The sequence below is a fragment of the Heliangelus exortis genome, chromosome 26 (genome assembly GCF_036169615.1).
Source record: "Heliangelus exortis chromosome 26, bHelExo1.hap1, whole genome shotgun sequence".
NCBI classification, from domain to species: Eukaryota; Metazoa; Chordata; class Aves; order Apodiformes; family Trochilidae; genus Heliangelus; species Heliangelus exortis.
In genome coordinates this window covers 3,311,284-3,332,561 of record NC_092447.1, presented here as the reverse complement: position 1 = coordinate 3,332,561, position 21,278 = coordinate 3,311,284, and the positions used below count along the sequence as shown (strand labels likewise).

The 21,278-nt window shown below is 46.9% G+C and overlaps 1 protein-coding gene and 1 long non-coding RNA gene across 12 annotated transcripts in view; one reads left to right on the top strand and one right to left on the bottom strand.

The window, feature by feature from the left end:
• The first annotated feature begins 3,399 nt into the window (after nucleotides 1-3,399).
• On the top strand, nucleotides 3,400-15,793 carry LOC139807794 (uncharacterized). Its single transcript, XR_011730684.1, has 5 exons — nucleotides 3,400-3,561; nucleotides 4,254-7,242; nucleotides 10,570-10,688; nucleotides 14,959-15,101; nucleotides 15,488-15,793. It is a non-coding gene; the product is annotated as an uncharacterized lncRNA (long non-coding RNA).
• GRAMD1B (GRAM domain containing 1B) overlaps nucleotides 4,065-21,278 on the bottom strand; it is a 111,288-nt gene continuing 94,074 nt past the window's right edge. For 10 of the 11 annotated variants that reach the window (XM_071769189.1, XM_071769183.1, XM_071769184.1 and 7 more), the window contains 15 exons: nucleotides 20,957-21,060; nucleotides 20,751-20,846; nucleotides 20,335-20,415; nucleotides 18,152-18,267; nucleotides 17,507-17,663; nucleotides 16,660-16,849; nucleotides 16,176-16,319; nucleotides 15,385-15,503; nucleotides 13,987-14,129; nucleotides 13,221-13,324; nucleotides 12,679-12,882; nucleotides 11,655-11,745; nucleotides 9,771-9,878; nucleotides 7,309-7,426; nucleotides 4,065-6,681 (listed from right to left, as the gene is read on the bottom strand). In XM_071769189.1, coding sequence (XP_071625290.1) covers nucleotides 6,592-6,681; nucleotides 7,309-7,426; nucleotides 9,771-9,878; nucleotides 11,655-11,745; nucleotides 12,679-12,882; nucleotides 13,221-13,324; nucleotides 13,987-14,129; nucleotides 15,385-15,503; nucleotides 16,176-16,319; nucleotides 16,660-16,849; nucleotides 17,507-17,663; nucleotides 18,152-18,267; nucleotides 20,335-20,415; nucleotides 20,751-20,846; nucleotides 20,957-21,060 — 1,865 coding nt within the window. In that variant the 3' untranslated portion in view covers nucleotides 4,065-6,591. The remainder of the gene's footprint in view (nucleotides 6,682-7,308; nucleotides 7,427-9,770; nucleotides 9,879-11,654; nucleotides 11,746-12,678; nucleotides 12,883-13,220; nucleotides 13,325-13,986; nucleotides 14,130-15,384; nucleotides 15,504-16,175; nucleotides 16,320-16,659; nucleotides 16,850-17,506; nucleotides 17,664-18,151; nucleotides 18,268-20,334; nucleotides 20,416-20,750; nucleotides 20,847-20,956; nucleotides 21,061-21,278) is intronic. The other variant, XR_011730683.1, reaches the window with a different exon arrangement.

Below are 21,278 nucleotides of genomic sequence, written 5' to 3'. Positions count from 1 at the left end.
AACTTTGTGACAGTGAGACAACCCATAAAACCACCCCAATCTTCCTCCCCCAGCCCACCCGAGGTCCCATGAGCCCTCCCCTGGTTCTGGTTGTGAAATCCAGAAGGGTAGCACACACCTAAGAGTGGTTGTCTGACCCTTTCCTTGCTGACACGAGGAGAATCCCTGGTAACGTGCAGTCACGCACAGCGATGGGGGTTGCAGGATCCAGGGTCTGGGGTGGGGAGGATGGGCTCCAGGTTTTTAGCAGCTTTATCCAACCCTGGAGTATGTGATGGGAGATGAGCTGCCATGAGGATGGGGACATCCCAGAGGTGCCATGGCCACACGATGCCAAACGTTGTGATGGTTCTGCTGCACTCCTCCCTCCCTCTTGGCCTCGTTGGGCCAAGAGCCAGGTTAGTGCTTCCGTATCTGTTAAGTGCTACTAAGGGAGGTGGGATTCTGGAGGAGGGGTTCTGGAGGAGGGGTTCTGGAGGAGGGATTCTGGAGGTGGGATTCTAGAGGAGGGATTCTGGAGGAGGGGGGAATGAGGTGACACAGGCTCCACCTCTTCACTGGATAAAGTTGTTGTCCCCTAACAGCTGCTTTCCCACATCCTGGTGGTTCTGGGGCAGCTTGGGCCAAAACTGAGACATAACTGAATGGCTCTAGAACCTGAGCTGCACAATGGTTTTTATTCCCTAACTATTCTCAAGAGTTTGGGTTGGGGAGGGTGGTGGCCATTTAACATTAGCAATGGAATTGGCCTAAATGAGTGAGGTAACAGAAGCGGCCAGAGGAGGAACCTCCCTGAGCCATGTGCAAATATAAATCCTTCAGCAGAAGGAAGTCTTTTTCCCTACTGAAAAAAAAAAAAAAAAACAAACAACCCAACACATTCACATAAAGAGCATACAGCAAGGAAAGGCAAGCAGGGACAGCACCAGCTCGGTCCAACTATGACAAAGGGAATGATTGTCCAGCAGCAAAGGTGTGAGGGGGGAGGGAAAAGCCATAGCAAGCACTGCAAAGCCTGTGTGAGAGAAGAGGGCATGGCACACCACCTATCCATGCTGAGAGAGAAGCCCATGCTGCCTGCCTAGGTTGGGAAATAATCAGCAGTCAATCAAGACATGAGGAGATAATTTGGCCAGTGTGCACATCTAGAAAAAAGAAAGGGATCATGGCACAGAGAGTCATCCTGCAGAGACTGCAAAGCAGAGATTGATCAGAGCATGCCAGGCAGGGGGAACAGGCCAGAAAGTCAGCACCATCACACCTTGGGAACAACATGAATGTTTTGTGAGCCACTTACCTCAGATGCTTTGGTTTAAGGTTTGGACTGTTAATTTTAAGCAAGCCCCTCCCTGTTGGATGTCTTAACTAGTGCTGAGACTGAAAAGACTGAGCCAGAGTTCCCCTGGATGTGCTGTGAAAGATTGGAGCAGCAGCAAGGCTGGCAGAGATGGAGGTGGAAAGATCCCTGTGGAGGTGAGCACAGGAGGTAGCACAGCAAGGGGGGGGTCTGTCAAGATCTGGGAGATGGCAGCAGCTGCCTCAAAATCATGACTGAATTACCTCTTGAGACAGGAGCTGCTGGTTTAAAGTCTTTGTTACTGACTGAGCTTTCCTGTGGTCTGTCCCACCTCTAAATTAGGAAGTGCTTTGCTTCTGTCCTGGCAGGGAAAAGCAGATGCTGAGTGATAGGATGCTACCTGGTCACAATGTTTAGTTATAATTGTGGCAGTAACACATCTTCCTGGATCACTGCACAGGACTGGAGCCCCTGCACACCTGGGTACCAGCCTTCCCAGACCCCATTTTCATAGACATTAACTCACATGTTGGCTTTATGCAAACTGTGCTCATGTAAACAAACCCTAGAGGAAGAGGAGTCCTAAATCTTTTCCTATGTCTAGCAGCATGGGGAAGACCCCTCTAACTAGTCAGGAGCAACTCATTTTCCTGAAATCTCTGCCACTAACCTCTATTTTGCAGCTGATTATGGGTGTCCTGGATGGTGTGCAAGCTGCAGGCTGCCCTCTGTCTGTCTCCTCTATTTAGGTGCCTCAGGACCACTGCAAGATGATGGAAATACATGGCTGAGAAGGCAAAGCTCCCAGGAAAGGGAGAGGGATTAAGGCCACATGACAAAGTACTGTATTTGCCCAAACCTCTCTGGTTAGTGCTTCTGAAAGCCAAAGGGTGAGGTTTGCAACCTTCACTCAGCCTTCCTGTCACACATCTGTCTGCACAGAAATGACTGCAGAGCACATCTAACAGGTCTCAAGTCCCCAGACCAAAAGTGATTCCAGTCACTATTTGGGATACAGATTTCTACCTTCTTGTATATAGGGGAAAACCATGGCTGTAGGCTAGGTAGTGCTGAGGAGAAAAGAAGGTTAAGAAGCCTGTCCCCATCTACTCTCAGGTGAGCTGAAACTAAGGGTTTAGGTGGGTTTTTTTAAAGCAAGAACACAGATAAAGCATGTGAGGCTTTCTGAGAGGGGCTGTGCCAGTGCAGGCATCATTATTTCAGAGGCAGTTTTGTGCTTGATGGTCAGCAAAGCATGGCTTTGAAACCTCTCCTCTTCCAGGACAAGGTCATATTTGTAATTAAGTCATGTTGCATCTCTCTTAGGTTTCCATTTGTGAGATCTAAAGCAGGCAAATGGGACAGGCAGTCAAATGGCAGGCAGCCACCCCAGACTGGCACAGCAGTGCATGAGCCATGTGTAAATGCATTCTCTGTGTCAGCAGCATAATTGAGAGTATAATTAGAGGAAATCGAAGTTGGGTGACTTTTTTTTTCTTCTCCCAAAAGACTTAAAGGAGCCAGAAAAGATTTCTGCAGAAGTTGGTACCCGTTAGTGTCATTTTATATCCAGGTTTCATAACTGAAGCATGCCTTGGATTATTGGTTTGGTTTTAAGCACTCAAAAGGAATGGTTCTGTGGTTAATTCATAGTGAAACTCCTGTTCTTACCACTGCAGGTACTTTCTCTCTTTTAAGTGGAACGTGCAGACCCAGCAGTGCCCCCTTCTTGAGCACATGTTTATATCTGAGCCCTTGGAACAACCTGTGCCTTTGGGTCCTTCACAGCCTTTACACACAGGTGCTTTATCTACTTTAGGAATGCTGCTTTCCAGCTCTCAAATGCACCTTGCACTCATCCCAGGTGCCAAAAACCAAATGCCTCTTTTAAGGTAAGCAGTAGAAGGTGTTACTTATCAGAAGTGAGGCTGCATCAAGCTAGGATTAATGCAGGAATATATAGGAATATATAGGAATATATTCTTCCCAGATTAGATATGCATAGAGGTGAATCAGAGCTTCCTCTTCCCAAGATGTAGTGTCTTCCTAGGCAAGAATTAGGCTACTAGCTGTTGGTGCTGGGTTTGTAGAAATGTTTTTTTGAAACACATCTCTTTTGTACTTGATTCAGGTTCTGGAAATGAAGGCCCAGCTGCACTCCCCTGGCAGATCCCCAGCAGCAGAAAGGTCAGAGGGAGGACTTGGCAGGGAACCACGTCTGCGAGGAAAAAAAAACTACAACTGACATGGGATTTCTGGCACAGGTCAGCAAAGCAAAGGAGGAGAGAAGGGAAATCCTGACAATGGGAACCAAGCTGCAAGTTGCTGCAGCTGCTGAGGGAAGGCAGAAGTTACCACCCCTTGTAACACTACTCGGAGTGCTCAGCCTCGCTCCTCGAAAGTGTCCGGGATTTTTCTGGGTCATGTAATCATCAACTGATGGCTCCAAAATCATCAGTGGCTGCAAAAGGAATTAATCTGTCCTGTGTGTCCTTTAATTAATCTGAGTTAAACTGCAGTAGGAGAAGGTGGCATCTAGCTGAAGACACACTAGTGTCTAATAAAGACACTTAAATCCTGTTAAAGCCCTAATGCCACCATGAATCTTGCCTTCAGACCTTGCTTTTTTCTCTTTTATTGCTATTGTGACAAATTAAGAGGCAGTAAGAGATCACAAATGGAATCCAACTCCAAGCCAGGCTTGCTGGCCAGTGGCACAAAGAAAATAAATAACTAGGAATCAAAGAAAAAGAAACCTTCCTCTGTCTGAAGGGCACCCTCATGTCTTTATTGACAGATTGAATGTAGCTGTCTTTCAGGATATATGTCAAAGATCTTAAAACCAGGTTTAAAGTAACATGCAGGCAGAATGAATATTAGTGCTTGGGATTATTATGGCTGTTTTTTCATGGCCACACATTAATTTAACAGGACTTGTGCAATTTTGTCTCTTAAGGGCAGAACCTAACACAAGGGGATCTGGAAGAACACTGCAGAAGAAGAAGAAGGATGCACGGATGAGCAGATGGATTTCTCACCTCCATAACTAACAAGAGGATGTGAATTTGGTAAGAAACCAACTCTGATTGCTAGCATTTTTTTGTCCTTCTCAGGTGAGTTTCTCTGCCTCTCAACAGGTTATGATAATCTGTGTAAAAAACCCCCACATTCTGGGTTTCTCTCTCAAGATGTGGCTTTTCCCTTTTCTAGAATGGACAGGGGAGCAAGCACAGGGCTTCCTCTCTGTCTTGTTTCTGGGTGTGTGGGATTAAACTCTAGAAAAGGGGAAGATGGGCAGCAGGGGATTTTCCTGTGCTTAGTAATTGTGGGGAAAGGGGACTCTTGGCCAGTGTGGCAAGTCACAGTGGGGAGAGGGGGCCCTCCTGTCCCGAGGTGAGCCCCAAAATGCCCTTCCCAGGCACTAGCACCTCAGTTTTATTGTACAGTAGCCGTTCCAGCAGCCTCCCTGGAAAAAGCTCAGGGAGCAGTACAGTAGTCAGCAGCATTAAATTAAATAAATAGTCATAAACACATTACTCTCTAGTTGCTGAGGCATGCTTTTCCCAGTTGTACCTTGTTTTCACACTCTTAAAATATTTGGGTTTTTTAATGACCTGTCTTTATCCATGCTTCTTCCAAATTCCAGGCTTTTTCTGTGGGATATGTTTGCTCAGCACTTGGGCATGGAAACTGCAAGCAGGTGGGGAGAAATCAGCAGGTTACTTGTACATCCATGGCCTTGAGGATTGAGGACCTCACATGTCACCTAATCTACCTGGGCAGGTAAGATGAGAAAACATTTATTTAACTTTCAGAAAAGCACCCAGCCTCCCAGTCAGTCACAGCTGTGTATGGGATGCTGTCCCTCTTCCTCAGCTAATGGGAATCTGGAATTATCCCCCAAAACAAGTGAAAATACATATTTTTCAGGCAGCTCTGCTCCCTGACTTGCTTATAGAACAAATGCTTCCCTACCAGCAGATGAGGGAGACCAGTCAGATGCCTCAGCCTGTGGGACACCCTTCCAGATCTATCCTGCCACTCACTGCTGGTCCCTTTTTTTCTTTCCTTTTCTTTTTTTTGGTCCTCCTGATCCTTCCAAACCTCCCTTCTGAACTTTCAGAGGCCTTGTTGCTATGCAAAAACAGTCATGCAAATATCCCAGAGAGGGAAAAGTTGTTCTTTTTTTCCCTAAATGTTTTCCTGCAGAGTTGCTAAGGTAAGGGCTGGGTGGTACAAGCAAAAGGGTCTCAATGGATCAGAGGCAGGAGGAATATTTGCTGCATGGTGTAGCAGGAGTGGTTGCAAACCAATAGTGCTTTAGGATTTTGTTTCTTGGTCGGGGTACTCTGCCTCTCCTGGGAAGTAGTCACACAGGTAGTAGCCCTTTCAGCACTGATGTAGATCTTCAGCACAGGGATGGCTTAATGGCTGAGCACACAGAAAGCAGAGAAATACAGCAGATGGGAAGGGGACACTGTCAGAGGGAAGGGAGGGATCTGTCTGCTCTCCTCCACCCATGCACCTTGTAGGCAGGTACTCCCCTCCCTGCCATCTCCTCACCTGCTAATGCAGGATCAATAGCAGGAGGTGGCAAATAAGAGTTTGGAGAAAGCATTTTCAGCTCGTTTACATTCTGTGCTTTGCTCTCTGGCCCAGGCTGGCCAGCATGACAGCAAAACTGTGTTTCTGCTCCAAGAAGCATAGAAGGTGACTGCCTGTGAGATCTGCTCTCCACAGCCCCACAGCAATTCAGGAGGCCTCCTCTCCAAATGCAGAGTAGTTTTGTAAGGGATTGACAGCACTTGCCAAAACCTCTCCACCCTTGAAGCCAGCAAGGTAAGGAAGTTGACAGTGTCCCCTTTGTATGTAGAGATAAATAGAGTCACCCAGGGACAGGGGGGCACTCGCTCTGATGCTTCCCTTTGAAACAACAAAACCAAAACAGACAGACAGACAAACAGCCAGGAATATTACAGAAGAGCAGTGCACAGGCCCAGGGGAACACCCTTGGGCACTGCCCTAAGCTCAGGGGGAGAGCACAGCCCTCCCACACACACACACACCACGCTGCCACTGATCACTCCATTTCAGCCAGTGTTGGAGGTCAATGCTTCCTCTCATAGGCTTTTTTTTTGTTTTGTTTTTTTGTTTTTGTTTTTTTCTCTTAAAATTTGTATATAATATATATATATTTATATTCTGTATATATATATATATCTTATATATATATATTTATATATCCTATTTACACATATTGCACACCGTCCTCTGGCCTCCTGCATTCCTGCCTCTTAGTGGAAACGTTTCCTTTTCTCCTCTGGATCTGACCCGAAGTCCCGGGACCCGATGCCATTCTGAAGATTTATTAGGGAATCTTTCATCTGCAAGAGAAGAAAATTTCTCCACTGTGACACTACCCTAGGGGGGGTGACAACACTTCGGGATTTCCTTCCCCACCAGAGCCTCCTTCTTCCACATAAAGTATTGATTTCATAATTAACTTTTTTTCTGGAGCTGGGAGGTACAAGGGGGGGATGAGAAGAAGGGGAGCCTGGGAGGGACCATGCTCTGAGGTAACAGAAAAGGGGGGAGCAAAATGAGGTGTGGGCTGAGCTCTCTCTTCAGGGGACAGCCGGGCACACACCTGGCTCTTTAGGCAGCAGATACCCATGGAACGTCCCCTTCATCCACACAAGCTACGTAGGAATCCAGGGTCAAGGTCAAAAAGTTGGCTTTCCAAACTGGGATGCAAGACATCAGATGTAAAATGTGCTAATTTAATTTTTTTTTTTTGCTCTGTAGAATTCTCTGACAACCACGGACCCCTGTGAGGTGACAGAGAAGCTGCAAGGAGCCCTTTGGGACCTGGTGCCATCAGAAGATGGATCTAAAGGGAGATGGCAGCAGAAGATGACACACCTGATGGGCTACAGTGGGAACAGGTAAGGCTGAAGGGTTGTGAGCAGGTGACAGGGAGGACAAGGTGACCCAAGGAACCATGGTCTCACCTGGTCTAGGAGCATCACTGAGGATTTGATGATCTCACGCCATTTTTGTAGCTCTGAGTCATGGTACTTCTGCTGAGATTCTAGTAACTGGGCCCATTCTGTCTGAGACTGGGGTAACCTGTCAGGCAGAATAAGAGCAAGAGTGAATCTAGGGAAACTGAGTCAAAGGGGGAGCAAAGTTGATCAGGAGTTGTGTAGACTGTATGGGTGCCTGTCTATTTATCTAAGCAGGTTTATTTGAGCAAAAATGCATTTCAAGGTACTTAGTGCTTTCCTAAATTGGATACCAATGATATTTGTGTCTTAATCGTGGTAATTAATTGATAGCCCAGGTCTGCCTTTTGCAGAAGTTGTTGTGGTGTGGGTGGAACCCAGTGCCCGTGGCCAGAGTGAGCTCCCAGGGCTTGTGGACTTGACAGATGGCACAGTGGCCACTGACTGATGGGGAGTAATGCCAGAAAAGTGTGGGACAGGGACTTCTGTACAGTGTCTGTAGTTTGTTTTGTCTAGACATGCTGTGTTAGTCTTTATTTAATACAAGGCTTTCTTTTTATTATGATTAGGAGCAGCACTGGCTCTCTTTCAGGTGTTTTTGCAGGTATCAGCCCCTCCCTTTGGGCTCAACTCAACAGAAGGAAGATGTTTCTAAAGTTCAGTAAGTCTTTTCTGCTTGCTACTTTCTAAAGCTTTTTTCCTTCGTCTTTCTATCTGCTTTCTAAAATATCTATTCCTTCTCTGCCTTCTGCTTCCTAAGTCTTTTTTGCTTACTTCTTTAGGCTTTGCTACTTTCTAAGATAAACTAAGTCTTTCCTTCTTTGTCTTAATTTCCAAAATAGCTTTTAAGCTGTTCTTAATGTCTCCTGCTTCCTTCTTCCTAAGTTCATAGCTAAGGCTTTGCCCTGTAAAGAACTAAAAGTTGTTTCTACTTTGTCTTCAGCTTCTTTCTTCCAGAGCTGACTCCCTCCCTGCAGGCTACAGCAGGGATTTGCAAACTTCCTTTGTTCTGCAATACCTATGGATGTTCCTGGTAATAGTGAGAGCTCAGCTAGAAATCTGGGCTAAATTAATTGTTCCTTTCTCCCCAGCAAGGTAGCAGCAGCTTGCTCTGCAATGGTGGCTGTAACACAAGGGAGTTACCTGTGTGGGGCAGTCACAGAACCACTCAATAATCCAGTACCTGCTCATGATAAGAAGCATCCAAACAGCACTTAAGTCCTATACTTACATATTCTGCTGGGGTGGTCTAAATAAGAGTGCCAGAGGAAGATAAAGCAGGCAAAAAAACCCCAAACCAAACAAAAAAAAAATCCCACGTAATTTAGCAGTAGGGCTATTATAAGGAAAATAATAATTCCACTCCCTAATGAGAAGAAATATGAAAGCCTGTAACAGGAGACAAATCACAGAAAAACCAACAAACAGATACAGCTTTTAGCAAGGGAATAACTGACTGTGCAGAAGTACAGCTAGAAAAGGGACAAAAACAAGCAAAGGGGATTCAGGCTGCTGTCAGTCAGCCTCTGAAAATAGAGGAGAGACAGGACACAATTCAGTACATGAAGAAAAGCATTCACCTACAGCTGCCAGACTATTTCAAAGAGAATTCCTGGCTTATTGTTATAAACAAACAACTATAGGGCATCAGCTTACCACTGGGAATGCTATCTATCTACAACAAAAAATACAGGTTTCTCAGGAGCACATCCTGGGAAACACACACACTGGCAGGTCTGCCTTTGACCCTAGACAAAAATGGGGGAATTTATATAATAGAGACCAATCCTAGCAATAATTTCAGTCTGGTTGGAGGCTGTCAGTCTGCTACCTACAAAAGGAAAGGGGGAGATGCTACCATACAGCCTAGAATGCACCTCAGGACCCACCCAGTGGACACTGTACTGAAACAGGATGTCCAAAATACTCTGGAGAAGGTTCCATGCTACCAGTTATTAAAGAAACAAAGTCAATCTGCAATCACACTCTGCTGCTCACCATCTAGTACCACCAGGGACAGCTTAGGCTGTGAAAAAGCATCCTGTGTCCTCCTAGTGATTCCTCTAACTTGCTGGTACCTGTACCAAGCCTTTCAAAACACTTCTCCAATGGGCACAAATTCTCCGAGTACAAAAGAGTCTTTCTAAGATGCTGCTGTTGGCACAGAGGGAAATTCAGCCACCTCAGGATGGCTCAGGATTGCAAAACAACATTCATACAGCATCTTCCAGTAGATGGGGTGCTGGGAAGGAGCAGTGGGTGCCTGGCCTCCCCATCTTCTGCTGCAACTATTGAACAGTTTCAAATCTAGAATTGCTGACGGCTCCAACTAACTACCTGCTCCAGCTGTTTTACACAAAAAATAAGCATTCTACAAGAGAGCCCAGGGCTTCAGTGTTCAAGAGAGGCCTCTGACAGCTCCAGGACACATGGAAGAGGAGCCTAAAACAAAGCAGGTGTGACTGTACCTTTCCTGTAGCCGCAAGCCCTGCCACGCCGTGAGAGTCTGTGTCGTATATTCCAACATCCACAGCTTGTAGAACAGCATCATATTGAGAATGACCAGCAGCACCAAACTGGGAATAAAGGCAAGAGTCAGTTGACCAGGAGCACTTCACAGCCCACCTGCCTGCCAGTCACACTTGGGAAAAAGCCCAAGGCTTTGGCTTAGGTCCACTCTGAGAGTGGGAATTTAATCGGAGTGATCAGCACCCAAAACTGCACTGCAGGGGAGAAATGTGTGAGCAAGGAGGATGGAGAGCCAGAAAGACACAGATGATGGCTCAGACAGAACGGGCTGGATGAGTGGATGTGCTGAATGCAGAGAAAGGGAGGGAAGCAGGAGAGTAAAGAGGCAAAAAAAGAGAGAGACAGTACCTGAAACAGATCCTAATGGGAGCAGGGAAGAGAAAAGACGGAGCAGCTGCAGGTTAGAAACAGACTGACACAGACCAGGAGAAACTGGGCAGAGAAGGCTCACAGACAGTGCAGAGGTATATGGAGGGGAAGAGGGAGGAAAGGAACAGTGGGAAGGGAGGCAAGAAGGATGGAGAAATAACTGTGTGTCTGCAATTAATGGTGACATTCACTCGGATAAAGAGGGGCTGCCTGTAGCTCTCATGGAGCAGCCCAGTGCATGCCTGGGCAGCTTTTGTGCCTTCCTACCCAAAGTTTTAACTGCATCTCACTTGTCTAAATGCAGAAGATAAGCACAAGGCTACCTTCTCATCATTACACTGCTTTACATTCCTTTATTGGTCACTACAGCAGCTGCTGCAAACCCCTGCAGCCTTTATTCCCACCAGGAAAAGGAAATGCAGAAAAGAGCTCAATTTGAAAAGTAACCTCAGTCTACACATCACAGCTTCTTCCCACCTCATGGAAAGGTGAGTGAAACTTAGGAAAAGAAGGAGCACAAGCTCTGCTGTTCCTTCAAGGCATCCCTTCTGTACTTGGATTGCTCCTTTACAATATACTTACTGCCTTTACACAGTTCAGCCACCAGCTGAGCTTGTGGAATCATGCCAGTCTCTCTTGCTCCATCTGTTTCCACCCATACTTTGCAGAAATCATCTCTAAACCATATAGCTTCTTTTCTCTCATCAAAATCACCACCCAGACCAGGACCAGATTCCAATAGGTTTTGCCAGACCAGAGGAAAGAATTAACAGACAGATGCCTTGCATACCCTGAGATCTGTGTGACTGCACAGTAACTCCCAGGGAGCTTTGCATCATCATCCTCAGTAACACCTGGTTTGTTGGCAGATTACATTCCATTATTAATTTTAAATTTAAAAAAAAATACAACACAGTTTCTAGATGTCACTGAAAACCTCTACCCTTTGAGTCCCTGAAATAAAAAAAGGACATTTTCAACTTGCTAGATTGCTGTTCTTTTCAAAGAGAAAAGAACTCTTGCACAGCTGCCCCTTGTCCCTGCTCACCACTGCCAAAGTTGCCTGTGTCCCATACAGCATAGCTGACCAGATTTAGGGTTCCCAGAAACATGCAGGTCTGCCAAGCCTGTGGTTCATTACAACAAGGTCAAAACTGAAGGGAAACAAGAGACTGATAAATTAATATCCAGAACCTACAGAGCCAGATCGATGGCCTGCTTAGTGCTAGCAAAAACTGGGATCAGGCCAGAGATGGGGCTTTGGGGGAAATTTTAATTATTTCTTTCTTGCCTGTCATTGCTTTTCTCTCCTCTGTGCTGTGCGAAGTTTGGGACCAGAGAGAAATATGAGAGAGAAAAGGCTGGCACAGAGGAGCACAGAACATGAGAAACATGAAAGGACCCAAGTTTTTAAAGGCTGACTGTGAAGGAAATGAAAAACCAAAATCACTTACACAAAACTGATGACAAGGAGCAGCTTGGAGACACTCTGCAGGTGGAAGCCACTCGGGCTCTCCTCAGGGATGTGCCGTGTCTGGGTGGAACCTGAGGAGAGAAGATGTGTTTGGGCTGGGAAATGCTGCCTGATGGGGAGGGTGGCCCTTTTCCCTACACCCACCCACTAAAACCATCCCAATACATCCTCCCTGCTCTGGAAACTGAGCAACAATAACTGAGCAAAGCTCCAGTTTTTCCCCAGGCAGGCAGGCTGGCAGCAAAGTCTTGTGGCTTTTTTTTTTTTTTTTTTTAAATTGGTTGGAAACAATAGTGCTGAGGTACTAACAGGCTGACTCCTCTTCTTACTTCTGCTGTCAGAGTATCATAGAATCCTAGAATTGGCTGGGTTGGAAGGGACCTCAGAGCTCATCAAGTCCAACCCTTGCTCCACTCCCCCCGTGGTTCCCAGCCCATGGCACTGAGTGCCACATCCAGGCTCTTTGGAAATATCTCCAGGGATGGAGAATCCACCCCTTCCCTGGGCAGCCCATTCCAATGGCTGAGCACCCTCTCCAGAAAGAAATTCTTTCTCATGTCCAACCTAAATCTCCCCTGGCACAACTTGAGACCTCTTGTGCCCTCTTGTCTTGCTGAGAGTTGCCTGGGAGCAGAGCCCAACCCCCCCCGGCTCCAACCTCCTTTCAGGGAGTTGGAGAGAGTGATGAGGTCTCCCCTGAGCCTCCTCTTCTCCAGCCTCAACACCCCCAGCTCCCTCAGCCCTTCCTCACAGGACTTGTGCTGGATCCCTTCACAGCCTCCTTGCTCTTCTCTGGACCTGCTCCAGCACCTCAATCTCCTTCCTGAGCTGAGGGGCCCAGAACTGGACACAGTACTTGAGGTGTGGCCTCACCAGCACTGAGTAGTTCCAAAGAATGTCCATCAATATGGTGATAGGCACTTTATATATATAAATATAAATATATAGAGATATATATACCCCAACTCTCCATCCCCAGGGGTCAGCAGCCTGCAGTTCCTTACCTGCCACGTGTTTGATTCGATGTGCAACCTCCTCATCCGTGGGGGTGGTGACAGGGCTCAGCACCTCCTCCAGGTGGGGCACCCGGAGGTGCCCATGGGCTCGTTTCCTCCGGCGCACAGTCGACTGCTTGCTCACCTTCTCTTTGGGGGATTGTCTGTGCACCTCAGCCAGGTACGTGCTCTCAGTTTTGGTCAGTTCACTCTCTGTGAAGAGCCAGAGAGGGAAAGCATTTGAACAGAAGTCACACAGACTCAGGGTCTTTAATGCCACAGCTGCAGGGTGCCAGAGGACACCCTGTGCATCCCTTAGGCTTTGGCAAAAGGTGGGACCCCAGGCTGCTCCCACCAGACAGCAGGATTTGTTGACCTGATTATTTCCAACAAGTGCCACCAATGCTGCTGTAAAAATAACTTTGTCCAGCCCCTTTCACAAGCTGCTCATAGAAATGATGCCCCCAAGCATGCTGCTTCTTGCAAGACCCTTCTTGCACAGGGCCAACTGTGAGAGATGCCCCCCAGTTGTGGGTCATTGTCACACTTACCCAAATGACGGAAATAATCTTCCAGGCCACTCCAGAAATTCTTCTCAATGAAAGATTTCACCAGCCCCCAGGGCTGCTTCCTGTAACGTAACTCTGTGGAAACCCTGTGTGAAGAAAGCAAAGTTCATCTCCTGGTTTTGCTTCTTGGAGACGATGTCAATTCCCAATCCCTTGTCAATGTAAAGAGGAGAAATAATCATGCACACTGCTATTTCTGGAATGGTCTCAGCCCTTTGTGTTTCTTGAGGAGGAAAAGTCCTTTCAAAGGCAGTGGGAAGGAAGGACTTCAGAGAGCCTTCCTCAGGACTCCCAAGACCTTGGGCTATGTGGCAGGGAGACATTTAGATTATTTATTGACATCAAAACCAAAAGCCTGGAGCTTTGCCTGCTACCGAATTCCTCTGCTTGTCCCCCTAAGTGCATCTCAGAGGTACAACCCCTGGAAATACGTCCTGTTGCTTATCACATGCAGTTGACCACGTGTGACAACCAACTCTGCAAACCACTGCTTCTGTGAAGGGGACAAGAAAAGCCTGGAAAGCCTCTCCCTGAACCATCCTTAATGCTTCTGCATCCCGTTTATTGCTGTGTGTCCCCACATTGTGCCCCTACAGTAGCTCTCCCTGCCAGCAGTGCCGTGACAACAGGACAAAGACATAAAGCTGAATTCTCCCCCAACCCTTCTAGCACAACAGCCAGGGGAACTCCCACCCAAAGGTCAACTTTTGACTGTCAGAAAAGTTTTTTTATCCCCCAAGAAGTGTACCTGAGTCGGCTTTTGTTTCTGGCAACACGAGTCAACGTGTAGCGGTTAATGGTGTAGAAATAATCATGGTAGGGGACGTCGTGAGTTAGCACCTCTGCATCTATGACATAGCACTCACTTTCTTGGCTGGCTTTGTACATTGTCTGCATAAAAGACAGCATGCAAGGCAACTATTAGTCTGGTTAGAACATGGCTTTGAGAGGTTGGCACCTTCCCTGCTGGCACTTGAGAAAAACAGCTCCACCGCAGCCACCAGTCCGCACCCATGCCCAAGCCACAGCTCTGCAGTTTTCCCTGTGAACAGCTCACCTTTAAAGCAGGGCATGCTGGAGGAAACCAAGTGTTTCACTCAGATTGTCCCCAGGGGCATATTTCAGATGGGGCATACAGTTCCAGCAGCTCAACCTCCTGCATTTTGTATCAGAGATGAAGTTAGGGACGCTGCCTCGTGAGGACCAATTCTTTGGGACATTTCCCTCATTAGACAGAGGTCCAGCTTGTCAGAGAGTGACCCAATCCATACTCAGAGGTGGCCCTGCTTTGAGCAGAGGTCCTTTCTAGCATAAAATATTCCATGATTCTGGAGAAAGATGGCAATTGCTTCCTTCAAGCTCTTCTCTGCCCCAGAACACGCCCCACAAAGGGGACAGACACAATTACCTGCAGATCCATGTGCATGGTTTTCCTTATAGACTATTTCCCCTTTTTTTCTGCAGTGAGGACACAGCAATGTGCACCCAGGTGGTTGACCCCAAACTTAGAATAAAATAGGCTGTGTCCTTGTTTGCCTGAAAGCAAACTGCTCCCTTTGCCCAACACTTTTCTTTCTCCTACCTGCCCTGCACAGTCTAAGCTAACTCAGTATTTACCTTTGGCCTCCCTCTAGACAAAGGAGAAGGCTTCAGACACAGCTAGCCTGGCTCTTCCCAGTGATGCAGATGTTCTCTCTTTTTTCTTTTGCCTTTTTAATAGGTCACATAATTGTCCACACCAGTAAAGAAGCCTGGACATCTCTGCAAAGAGCTGTGAGAAGCACTGGCCAGACAATATCTGACGTTCTTGTGCCCTGCTTGTGGATAAAATCTGCTGCACTGATCACAGCTCAAAAAATACCAGTATGAGTGACAAACACAGGTGTTAGAATGTGCTGGCTTGCTCAAAAACTCATCTGCTTTTGCTGGAAAATTTCTGATCCTTTCTCACAATGCAATCCAGTGTGAGTGGAAGATTAGCTATTCACATGTGCAGTGACACTGGGTAGCAAGTTAATACAAGAAAAATGTGTAAAGGAAAATGGATAGGGAGGATGAAAACATGCAAAGCAGCATGCCCAAGACTAGAGAATACACCACAGGTTTGTTTCTACAAAGCATTACACTCCTGTCCCCTTTCACATACCTGTGTCTCAGTGACAGTGGCAGTTTTGGGGGCTAGAGGGTTGGTGAGGGTAATGGTATACAAGATCACTCTGGTCTGATTGCCATTTTCTTCCTTCTTCCAGGGATGAAAGATAATATCTGGGAAGACAAAACAATGTTCCATTCAAGCAACTGGAGAGGGATCTCAAGTCAGTTCCCTAGGGAAAGGCATAACCATAAAACTAAGCTCAGGACAGTATTTCCTTCCCCTTGCAGAAGTTGGCTGCAGAAGCACAAGAGCTCAACTGAGAATGAAAAAAAGGGTCTCCTGTATTAATTGTGAATATTTTCTCCTCGTTCAAGTGCAGGGAAAGGGTGAGAGGCTGGGGACAGATCCCCTTCAGCAAACCTACAGTTACAGAGAAAGGACAACTACAGCATGCCAAGAAACACTCTGCATTGTCTGGTGTGGAGCTAGAAGAGCTTTTTCCTCACACTGCTAAGCCTTGAACACAGAATCAGGCCTGAACTGATGTTAAAAAATAAAAGAGCTTCTTCCACAAATATGGATCTAGCTCTTGGAAATTAAATAAAACCAGATAGCCAAGCAAGGTTGGTTCTGTCTGCTTTGGATTACTGCCTGTACAGACTGCAGCTGTCCCAAGATCTGCTCAGAGCAGAGTTACCCAAACAGAGTTACCCAAACTCTCTATCACCAAGCAAAGCTCCACATCCTCCAAAGTGTGGGTTGAGCCCTTCCTTCTGCACAGGTCTCTGTGCCTCACAGGGACCACCAGCCCCCTCCACAGCCCCCCAGTCTCCCCAGCTTACCAGAGAACCGGCGCTGCTCCATGAAATCCCTCTGGAACTGGGAGTCCGTGAAAAGCAAATCGTAGAGTTTGTCCACACTGAAGTTGAACACTTCATTCACATACTGACGCCCGTTCAGATCCTCATAAAAGGCTTGGACTTCTCCTGTGGGGGAAACAGACCCACAGTGATCCTCCATGCCATGGCCAGAGGCTTTCAAAGCACCAGGACCTTGGGATTTTGCTTGGTGAAGGAGGAACCCAAAGGAGGTGCTTCTAAGGCTTTTCCTCTCCTTATCCCAGGACAACAGTTGGAGTGTCAAAAGGGGTAATTAACTACAAAGGTTACTTTAGGTTCATCCTTCCAAATACCCCAACACATTTGCCTTCTGCAGGCCAGGCCAGGAATTGTTTGCATCTTCTGAACCCCAAAAAGGAATTCAGCGCTTTCCAGTCCTTCCCTGGAAAAGCCAGGAGAAGGGTGATAAAGCCCCTTCCCCACATACCTTCATCATGGGTATCTGAGGAGTCACTGAGCTCAGTGGGAATGTCTTCGTTGTCATTGAAGTCTAGGGAAGGGGAGTTCACAGGGCCAATGATCTCTATCTTCTCACCCATGATATTTGCAATGCCAAGGTCTTTTTCCACAGGACTCTCAGCCACTGCCTCCTCCTCTTCTGGTAGCACTCCATCAAACTGCAGCAAGGAGACAGCACAGAGAAGGCAAGATCAGCACTTGGAAATTGGGGACTATTTCTGAAAACTTTACCCCCCGTGGCACAAATTTCAAACCTCTGAACATCATGGCATGTCTGGCAATTAAATAATACAGAGAGGAGGAAGATTATCATACGGTGTTTGTAAAGCACATGGGCAGAATTGGATCACCTCCTCTCAAAGAACCAGGCACAGTTCAAGCTTGGGACATACACAGGTTTTTTGTTTGTTCAGAAAAGCACTCAGACAGCCCTGGTTGTGCCCCTGAATAAGCCCTAGGAAAATCTGAGGTTGTATATGGACAAGCTCTGCTCTCCTGCAATACTGTGAGGGCACACAGCATCTCGTGGGAACAACTGGAGGCAGGGAAGACATTACAACCCTCTTGCCTTCAGCACATTTTCTTCTCCTTGGAAAACACAGGAAGGAAAATGCCCTTGTGACTGAGAGTCCCAGTTTAGTGGCTTTTAGGATAGGAAGCTCTGCTCAACATTTTCCTTAGGCAAATACCCTTGCCTGGCCACCCACAGAAGAAAAGCTGCAAGGTCAACAGTTACCTCCTCCTTTCAAGGACTACCAGCTGGATCCCAGAGCAAAGGATTCCTGCTCCCAGTGCAAGGAAGGAGGAGCACTCACCGAGGCTGGTGCTTCACTGCTCCCCGTGGATGTCAGGGTGCTGGCAGTGACAGATTTCTTTGGCAGCTGAGGGCTGGCTTCTGGCTTGGCCTCCATGCTGCTTTTTGAGGAGCTGTCGTTGACTTCGTTCTCTTCCACAGGGATTTCTTCACAGTAGCTGAGATGCCAAAGAGAGAACACAGGTTTTTATATTTACCCTTCCCAGTACAGCTACAACTGGACACACAGAGCAAGGAAGAATACTTCTGGAAGTTTCCAGTCTGACTGGATGCAAAAACAGCTCAGTGCTGGGGAGCTCAAGCCCAAACTTTTCGAGTGTTTATACAAAAACTGATGAACATCAGCACTTTCTGACCATGTCACATGCTGCCTGGCCTTGAAACCAGAATGCTTTGGCATTTACAGAATTGCTCATCCAGCTCAGCAAGCATCAAGGCAGGCATTTCAGTCCCTACTGATTTCCAAGAGGAAATGGTACTCTTGCTGCTTTTTAAACATTACTCATTTAAGAGCAAACATTCAGCCAGACCCCAGAATCTCTCACCAGGGAGAACCAGCAGTTTGAGGTATGCAATAGATCAGGACTCCTGTTCTCCTGAGGCCAGATTTCTTCATCACAGGCAGATTTTACTCCTCCTCACTCACCCCATCGTGTTGAAGTCATCATCAGGAGGCACATAATCTTCATCATCACTGGTCAGACCCAGCTCGTTCCCATAACACTGGTGGACAAAGTGCCAGAGCTCCTTTGGACAGAGTGGCTAAAGGAGGGAACAGAGATCAGCACACATTTTGGATGGGCTCACCTCTCTCCTGCATCCCAGTGGTGATGCTGCAAGCTGGACTGTGTGTAAGTGCCCCAGCTCCATGCTGGCAAAAGGCTGTGGGCACAGGTATCATCCTCCTATCATCAGCCTGAGCTGCCTTAGAGATTGCCCCATCAAGCAATAAAATGCCCTTTCACCAAGTAAGCCTTGACCATCAGCCCAGGTTCTGCCCTAAAATCCAATTTTGTTATTTACCATGCCCCAGTCTCACATTCCTGGAGACTATCAGGAAGCCAAGCTGAGGCTACACCCAAAGCAGCACCCAAAATGAGATTTCCTGCTGCTGCAGTGCTGTGTGTGCAATAATATAAATGGTAAACCTGCATTTTCCTCCACTTGTGTTTTTCCCACCTCTTCTGCTGTGCTTCCAGCTCGTATCTCCTACCTATGCCAGACCCTAACACTTCTTGAGGCTTTTTCCCCTCTGAGTTTGTTTAAATGAAAGCTGCCTAAAGAATTACAGCTGAAGAGAAAAGTATCTAAACCAGCAACAAATAAAACCATTTTCTGTTGCAGTTTAAAATACAAATGAGTTTGTCTCATCAGAGAAAAGCTTGTCTATAGCTCCAGTTAAACAGGGGAAATGAATTATCAAGCCTGTTCACAAAAGCTCAGCTTTTGTAGGGCTGCAGGTCACTTGACCACCACCTGACTGTGTTCTTGGGTTCTAAAGAAATGGGGCAGGAGAATTTGTGTTTAAATATGTGGCAGAGGGATAAAAGGGGGTGGATTTTCACCAGAAATTTACAGCCAATGACAAAGATTACTTGGGCACAAGGGGAAACAAATCTGGTGAACGTTTCCTGAGCTGCTGCCTTGAACTTCTTCCCATGGTTACTGCATGGGATAAGGCAGGAAATTTTTAATTTAGGTCCTAAAAGTAGCAATCAAAGATGTGGAAAAAAATAAACTCTACTGAGAAACTTTTATTCAGAAAAATATCTAATGCTACTTCACCTCCCCACATGCAATCTAATTCATGTGTCCCACCAGGAAAAATGGGTTAGGCTCTTTCTCCCTCTCTCCTGCCAGGTATGGATCCTACCTTTGGAAGAAGAGCTCTGGAAGTGTTTCCTGCTTTTATCCCTTCACACCTCAGTTTCCATTTGCTTTCTCCTTGAAACCAAGGGCACTGAATTTTGTTCACAGCTTCAAAAGGCTGATCAAATGACAGCATATGGAGCAACACAAGCTACCCAGTGCAAAGCAATCCTTTTGCAGCCTAAATACCACCCTGATTTTCAGGACAGGGTGTTCTGGGTGCTTGATTACCTAAGCCTTCCAGTATGGTATGAACTCAAGCCAGAACATCTCAAAATGCTGGTAGCACTGTAAGATCAGTTCACAAGTCTGACTCCTAAAGTAAGGCCAGAAAACCCCACTGGCCTGGGGAACATCACACAGCCCAAATATAGGATATATGCAGCCTCTGGCATAGCAGATAAACATCCCTTTCATATTCACCCCACTGAGCCCTTACCCCATGCACCCCACACCCACCATTGCTCCTGCTGGGTTTCCAAACGTGCCCTGAGCACTCTCTCTTTTCTGCCCTGTCTTGAACTCTACACTTGTGAAGCACAAGCTTACAAAGAGCTTTGCCTGAGCTATTTCTGTTGCATTTCAGCTTCTTTCTTCTGGGCTGTTTCACTTGATTTACTGACCTCAAAACAGCTCCTTCCTGGGATGCCTGCTTCTGCATCTCAGTAGAAAGTTCCATCTACTGCATGTGCAAGGCATGTCTGTACACAGACAGAATCAGACTCAAAGAACTGTTTTGGTTGGAAAAGACCTTTAAGATCCTAGAGTCCAACCACTAACCTAATTCCATGCACAGAGAGAGAACTGCACCTGAACTTATGTCCCTGCTCTGCCTAAACGTGCTTACTGCACCTACATCTTTTAATGCACATACATTAGTCATGGGTATTATTAATATTCTGTATCTATTCAGCATCTCTCTTTCACCCCACCCCAACACCAAGGTGCTGGTCTCTGTACCTTGTCAAGGAGAGCATTCTGCCAGAGTCTGAACATCATCATGTACGTCCTGTCCCGAGCCCCAAAGGAAGTGAAAAAGTGCTGGATGGGAAGAGACAGAGAGAAAAATCAGTTCAGAAAAGGCCCACAAAAGGCAAAAAAAAAAGAGACAAGCTTTTCTGGATCACTTTCCAGCTACCTTTCACAGAAGGACTGAGCAAACCACACAGCACAGCTGCTCAGTTCCTGGGCATGGACTGAAGCTGAGTGCCTCCCACCCACAGAACAAGTCTGCACACAGCAAGGGTTCTGTTAGAGATGTGCTACAACATAACCCACACCCCAGATACCAGCTACAGACGAGGGAAAAACCCCTATGGCCCTGCCCCTGCCAGCCCTAAGGGATGTCCCCAGACGGGGAGACTTTAAGGTTGTACCTTTTCAGTGTCAGTGCAAACTTGGATGGCATTGGGGATGAGCCGTGCTGTTTTTTCCTTGGTCATTGAGCAGATATCCTTCAAGCGGACTGTCAGCTGCACTCAGAGCCATGCAGAGGGGAAAAGGAGGCAGAAAAAGAACACAGTTGAAGAGAGACATTCATGAGGAGGACCAGGGCAAGAGTGTGGCAGCCTGAGAGCCTCACCAGTGTCTCCCAACGGAAGATGTTGCTGTAGAAGCAGATCCAGTTCTCAGAGAGGTAGAGGCGGCCCTGCAGGAGGATGTCTCTCTGGAGCGCACACGAGTAATCTGTGGGTGACAATCAACAGGTGGATGAGAGCTTAGGAGCAACAAAACCAGCAGACAGGACAGCCTAAGGGTGAGGGTAAGCAGCAGCATCAAGAGAAGCTACTCAACATGGTTCTGCAGAGCCAGAAGGAACTGAGCCACAGCTGCTGCTCTGTCCAGGAGGACACAATTCCTCCCCACGCATGTCACAGACCTGATCTTGCTTTAATCTGCCTTTT